This window comes from Brassica oleracea, chromosome C6, assembly GCF_000695525.1.
Source record: "Brassica oleracea var. oleracea cultivar TO1000 chromosome C6, BOL, whole genome shotgun sequence".
Lineage (NCBI taxonomy): Eukaryota > Viridiplantae > Streptophyta > Magnoliopsida > Brassicales > Brassicaceae > Brassica > Brassica oleracea.
The window spans coordinates 12559230-12566078 of NC_027753.1; the positions used below are offsets into that span (position 1 = coordinate 12559230).

General features: G+C 32.2%; 2 protein-coding genes across 5 annotated transcripts; one reads left to right on the forward strand and one right to left on the reverse strand.

Annotated features, from left to right (window-relative positions):
* Positions 1-2042: 2042 nt before the first annotated feature.
* LOC106300848 (protein AIG1-like) lies at positions 2043-4016 on the forward strand. Of its 4 annotated transcripts, none has more exons than XM_013737100.1 (6): positions 2043-2157; positions 2388-2642; positions 2727-3004; positions 3095-3259; positions 3348-3482; positions 3660-4016. In XM_013737100.1, exons 2-6 carry the CDS (start codon positions 2396-2398, stop codon positions 3864-3866), a joined length of 1032 nt encoding a protein of 343 aa, XP_013592554.1. In that variant the 5' UTR covers positions 2043-2157; positions 2388-2395; the 3' UTR covers positions 3867-4016. The 4 variants fall into 4 exon arrangements, with proteins under 4 accessions (XP_013592554.1, XP_013592556.1, XP_013592553.1 ...); XM_013737102.1 differs by having other exon boundaries at positions 2082-2100; XM_013737099.1 differs by lacking the exon at positions 2043-2157 and adding an exon at positions 2164-2259.
* Positions 4017-4074: 58 nt separating this feature from the next.
* On the reverse strand, positions 4075-4911 carry LOC106300850. Its single transcript, XM_013737104.1, has 3 exons — positions 4598-4911; positions 4389-4503; positions 4075-4309 (listed from the first exon to the last, which is right to left on the reverse strand). Exons 1-3 carry the CDS (start codon positions 4817-4819, stop codon positions 4236-4238), a joined length of 411 nt encoding a protein of 136 aa, XP_013592558.1. The 5' UTR covers positions 4820-4911; the 3' UTR covers positions 4075-4235.
* Between the last annotated feature and the right edge of the window lie 1938 nt (positions 4912-6849).

Here is a 6849-nt window from a genome sequence, read left to right on the forward strand (position 1 = left end):
ACTGCGGAGATAGAAGGCACCTTATGGGCTGAGGCCCAGACTAAAGAGGGTATAAACAGGGGGTCTTCATTTGGTGGGAGTCCTATTTTACAAGGGGTAAACCGATGTTATATTGATAGTGCATGGAAGGAACAAGATCCCTTTACAGGGCAATGATGGTTTTACAGAGACAAAAGATCCACTGATACTATGATGGGTGCAATGTCTATTCGCAGGAGCCTATCACCTTTACATGCAGAATTTGAAGCTTTGATATAGGCGATGAAGTGCATGAAGACCCTACATATCTCAGAGGTGGTGTTTGCAACAGACTGCTCACAGTTGGTGAAGATGGTGTCTACTACAACAGAATGGCCAGCGTTCACTACTCACATGGAGGAGTTTCTACGATGTAAGGAATACTTCCCCACTTTCACTATTCAGCATATTCCAAGGGCACAAAACACAATGGCGGATAAGCTAGCACGAGGTGCTAGGACTCAGCATTCTGCTATGGTATATGTTGACTCCGTTCCTCCGAGATGGTTATCGGCTCAGGAATCTACTTAGTTTAGTTTTGCTTCTTTGTTGAAAAAAAAAAACATGGATCTTAAAAGATAGAAAATTTTATATATAGTTTATTATGACAATTATTTTTGTTTAATATATTTTAGAACTTGAGATAAAAGTAAATAAATATATAAAGTAGAATAAGAAAAATAATAAAATGAAATAAGAAGAGGAGAGAGATTCTCTTTAGTTTATGGTCATAAGAGTCTTTTTGACAAAAAAAAATGTGTCTCAAGTGATAAGCGTCTTGTAGTGTAATTTGAATGTGAGAAAATGCCTCTAGATGTAAAAAAAATATTAGTTGATCTCTATACTATAATTTAAGAAGTGAACTTGTTAATTTGTCGTGTTCCCCATAATTTTAGATTTAATCAAATTTTATGCTCAATTATTAATTTTAATAAATAATTTTATGATTTAACTGATAATTTTATAGTTATCTTGAGAATAATTAAATAATTCTAACGATAATATCATAGTTAATTTTATATTAAATTTCTTTTAATAATATTTATATTATACTTGGTTTAGTAATATTAAACCGGCTTTATTTTAAGATATAATTAATAATCTATCTTTTAAAATATTTTTAGGAGAATCAAAATTACCTAATTGACAAAGACTTCAAAAATAACTGTAATATTATTTGCGAAATGATTATTTCGCTCTAACTTAAAAGTTAGAACTTTAATAAATAATTAAATTTGTTAATGTATAATTACCTGTAAATTTAAAATGAATTTCATTAATTTGATTATTATCATTATCTAAAGAGATTTTACATTATGTTATCCAAAAAAAACTTAGTTAAGAAACATGCTTATGTATTGACAAAAACTCCACTGACATTGATATTATTTATAATTATAAACAGTCACAATTCATAAATTTCAAAAAATAATAAATTATAAAAAATTAGATTTTAAAAGCCGTGAGAAAAAAACTATAAATTGAAAAAATACTTTTTCAGATAAAAAATTAATAATTAATTAAATTAAATATTTCCTAAACATAAAAATAATTTATCTAGTGGTTTTCGAATTGATATATATCTATTTACAAAATTTTGTAAAATTATTAAACTGAGATTTTCATTTAATTTTAATATATCAATGGATAATATATAAAATAAATTTAATTATAATTTAATTTTATTAAAGATAACAATGATATTAACAGTTTTAATTTTTAATGTGAGATTTCAAATGCAAAAAATCACTTTGCGTATAATAATTTTCTTAGATAAATAGATATCATGTCGCAACATTGTAGATCTTTAATTTTAAGATTTACGAAAAATATTTTTTATCGGGCCGTAGATTACCATTCAAAACTTATCTTAAACTTTAATATTTACGAAATATAGACTTTTTAGATAAATATTAAATAGCTTAAAAAATTGTATCCTACGGTCTATGATCACTTTACCAAGGTGATCCGCGTGGCATGTGATAACTTTCTGTTTGTATTATGAGAAGGAAGACTTCTTCCGGTGTAGTCAGGTTTACTGATTCCGTATATATTGCTGCGAAAGAGATATTTGCTTTTTGGGTATTGTTGTTATCTAAACTTCCTTGTCGTTTCAGCTTTCCTCTTTTTAAGCAACAAGTAATCTTCTACCCCCCCGCCTCTTTCTTACCTCATCGTTGGTCTTTGATCTGTTGATTCTTCTAGTTCTGTCTTGGAGTGTTAGTTCTTATCTGCTAGCAAGTACTGTTACTGTCGGAAACCTAATAATCTAAGTTGTTGTTTTTTTCTGATTACTTAAAGATCAGAACTTTACTAGGTCATTGACCCTTTAAGCGATCAATAATTATTTATTTGTATTTGTTCTGCAGAAAGTTATATGAGTTTGTTGAAGATGGGTGGAGATTTGATGGAAGATGATTGGGAATTTGCTTCATCGTCAAACCCTACTCGAACCCTAGTTCTTGTGGGCCGTACTGGAAACGGTAAGAGCGCAACAGGGAACAGTATACTTGGGAAGAAAGCCTTTAGGTCAAGAGTAAGTACTCTAGGAGTGACGACCACATGCGAGTCACATAGAGTTGAACAAGAAGATGGCCAGGTCATCAATGTCGTTGATACTCCTGGTAAACCTAATTGTTACTCGTTAAGTCAAATTGTGTTACAGTTTTGATCTGCTATGTGAGGCTTATTTGGTAGTCTTTTTGCAGGTCTGTTTGATGTGTCGATGGCGGCTGCTTTTATCTGTAAAGAAATTGTGAGATGCATGACTTTGGCTGAAGATGGGATCCATGCTGTTCTGTTGGTGTTCTCTGTGAGGGGACGTCTTTCTGAAGAGGAGAAGTCTGCTCTCTATCACTTGCAAACTCTGTTTGGTAGTAAGATCGCTGATTATATGATCATTGTGTTCACTGGTGGTGATGAGCTGGAAGAGAATGAAGAGACTTTGGAGGAGTATTTGGCTCAAGCTTGCCCTGAGTTTCTGAAAGTATGCGTCTTTTGTTTCTTACTTTCTTGCCTTCTTCATATAGGATTTTTTCAGCTTACTTATGTATATTTTGAACTGTTTGGTTTGTAGGAGATGCTTGAGCTATGTGACAATCGAATGGTACTGTTTGATAACAAGACCAAGGATAAGCGCAAGAAAGCTGCGCAAGTTCAGAAGCTTCTCTCACATGTTGATTCCATCTCTAGAAAGAACAATGGAAAACCGTTTACAGATGAATTGTTCCATGAACTTCAGGTGATACCGTTGTTGATTATAATAATGTATTCCTTTAATGTGTGTTTGAAGCAGAGAATGATTATTATTATTGTTATTGCTTTCTCAGGGAGAGGCTATGAAGCTACGTGACCAGAAGAAGGAGGTTGAATCGCTCAAGGGCTATTCAAAGGATGAGATATCTGAGTTCAAGAAGCAAATAGAGATATCGTATGATCGACAGCTTAGCCGCATCACAGAGATGGTAATTCTATTTATCAGTGTTTTAATACAACTTTAATCTCTTATCCCCATAACATATAGGTTGTTTAGAAGAGTTTCAACTTGCAAAATGTCCTGATGAATTCCTCTGGATGATTTCTTAACCATATGGTCCTGAGCTAAAAGCTATTTTTATTACATCTGTTTTGTTGTTGTCCAGGTGGAGACAAAGCTGAGAGAAACGGCAAAGAGGCTGGAGAAGCAGCTAGGTGAAGAACAAGCAGCAAGACTTGAAGCTGAGAAGAGGGCAAATGAGGCTCAGAAACGGTCGAGCGATGAGATCAAGAAGCTGAGAGAGAATCTGGAGAAAGCAGAGAAAGAAACAAAGGAACTCCAGAAAAAACTTGGAAAGTGCATCAATCTGTGATTGAGATATCTCTACTTCTTTGAAGTCTCTGACAAGGGCTTCACTTATATATGGTTTTATCATGAAACACTAGGTGTGTTGTAACTAAAGACGCATTTGCATGTGAACGAATTTGAGTTTTGAGTTTGGTTTTTATTTTCCTTGGTTCAAGCTTTAATCTTTTCTGGTTTTGACATGGCGAATGGTTAGCCTAAGATCATTCCAAACATCAAAAAACTGTTGTGGTATTTGGAACGAAGCTTGGGACACGGATAACGCTAGCGCTTAACTTGGAATCTTCATTGTACTTTGAAAAAAGCAGACAAATTATCTTGAAGAAGACACTTAAATAACACAACAAGAATGCTGGGGTGGTTCATTCAAAAGTGTTCAACGAACCCGACGAGCTTTGTCTTCCTGTCCCAACCCAAGAGACTTCTGTGCATTTGCAATGCCTTCAGGATCTGCACAAATAGAACAAGGTTCGTTGATCACTAGTTCTTGATATCACATGAAAAGAAAACATTTGACTAAGAGTCTCACCAAAGAACTGAGTGAAAATGCGGAAGAAGAAGCCCAAGTTGCGAGAGACATTGTAAGCCATGGCAGGAGGAAGAGGCTTCACCACAGTGTCTATAGAGAACACTCTTTGCAGGAACTGTAATTAAAGACTATAAGACTTCTTTACAAGCAACCAAACCTATATGGTATCTCAACATACTAAGTGACCTTAATTACAGCAAAGGAGACACCTGATAGTTTCGATTGAAGCTGTAGCGAAGCTGAGGATCGATCTCGAGGGAATCCTCTTCATCGGAGACACTGCCCTTATTGGCTCCACGGCTAGGGACGTGCATCTTCGACATACCGTCAGATTCCTTGGTGACCTTGAGCTTTGCGCCGCTGAACTTGTCCGAGTCATCGTCGTCGCCTCTCCACGGGGCTTTGGATAAGAGCTCTTTCTTCTTCGCCATTGCTGTCTTCGGCCAAATCCCTGACGTTTGTGAATTTCGCGAGTTATGTTGTTTGTTGGCGAGATAAGGGTTCGGAAGATATCGTTTGTTTGGTTGCGGAGCTGAGCTTATTTACCAATTGGGATATGAATTTTCCCGAACATTTAACAAACCTAACTCACCCCACACAAAAATAAACAACCTTAACTTTTATTTCACCCAATTTAATTTCTTACTTAAAAAATTGTCCATTCCAAATTTCTTTTTTTTTTTTGTTCAAGCAATTTTAAATACATGAAAAGCTACCACTAAATCAATTTAATTGTTGACTTTTTGTGTATCTAAAACGGTTTAATTAACATAAAATAAGTCTAAAATGGATAATTTTTTAAAACTGAATATTAAAATGACTTAAATAAAAGTTTATGTTTTTGCTTCGTTTTCAAAGATATGTGTTTTAGCAGGTATTTTTTATCGACCGAAAATCTAATTATTTTTGCTTAATTACTCCTTCAAAAACTTGTTATTTTTTTTTTCTCTTTTAGTTAGGGGTGTTCAATCCGGATATCGGTTCGATTTCGGTTCGGTTTTTTCGGTTTTTTGGTATTTCGGTTAGTAAAATATAACTACCATTCTAAATCCATATTTACTTCGGTTCGGTTCGGTTTATATACCGTCGGTTTTCGGTTTATTCGATTTTATACCAAAAAACATAATTCTTTATTTTGAGATCATATTATATGAATTTTAGAGTCTTGTTGTCAATACATTCATTTATTAAAAAATATTATAAGTTTAAATAAAAGAACAAAAATAATCATCTAATAAAATAATCAAATCTATAATTAAAATCAAAGCTCAAAATTTTGATAATAAAAATAAAAAACAAAAAATAAAACAGAAGCACGAAGCACAAAAAATAAGTTATTATATTCTTTCATATTTAGCGTTCATCAAAGTCTTGTTTCTTCTATTAAACACGAAACTCTATTCGTTTATAGATAAAAAAAATTGTGAAGAATTTCCACTAATTGTTATCATTAAATTTATAATCTTTATTTCAATTTAGTCAATGCTAAATTAAAGCAAAAAGATCAAAAGAAGACTAAGAAAATAAGAAGCATGTTTGCGATGAATTGTTATTTAATTATAGTTCAAGTGTTTTACAAATCAGGACTATTTTATTACTGTAAAAAAATATGGTAATAGTTATTAGCAAAAAAAATTAACTTATGATTTTCATACGTTGTTATAAAATATATACATATTTATATGTTTCTATTTTTTGATCGGTTTTATTCGGTTTATTTGGTTTTATCGGTTATATACCGAACCATATCCAAATCCTACGGTTTTTTAAAAATCATATCCATTCGGTTTGTATGGTATATACCAAATCCAAACCATATTATCTATTTCGGTTTGGTTCGGTTCGGTACGGTTCGGTTTTGCCATATTGAACGGCCCTATTTTTAGTTCACCTTTTTTGCTTAATGGATTAACAAAACAGTCATAATAATGACGAAGATGATTTAGATTTGTTGTCAAATCAACAACTAAATAGTTTAAGAAACCCATTAGTCAGGTACAATTTTAATCGGGGTCAAAAATTAGTCAACAACAAAAAAAAGTCTTTGTTGGGCATTGAAGCCTAGTTTTTAGAGGTCATTAAACAATTTTAAATTTTTACCAAAACTACTGCAGCGAAACTTCTATAAATTAATAATATTGAGACTACACCAAAACTATAAACTTTTTATTAATTTATAGAAATATTAATTTATCGATATACTAATTGAACAAAAAACTTAATTTGAGACTATAAAATTATATTATTTTATAGAAATTTTTATTATATATTAATTTATAGAGTATTAATTTAAAGATGCTATACTGTATAAGTTTCTTACTGTTTTAATACACATATAATAATATTTAGAGATTTAAGAGGTGTGACACCCCATTCTTGTTAATAGGTCCGCCTTTAAAACCGATTGCATATGCAGTATCTAATATCAAAGTTACCATTACAAAGCCAAAATCCAAAGTCA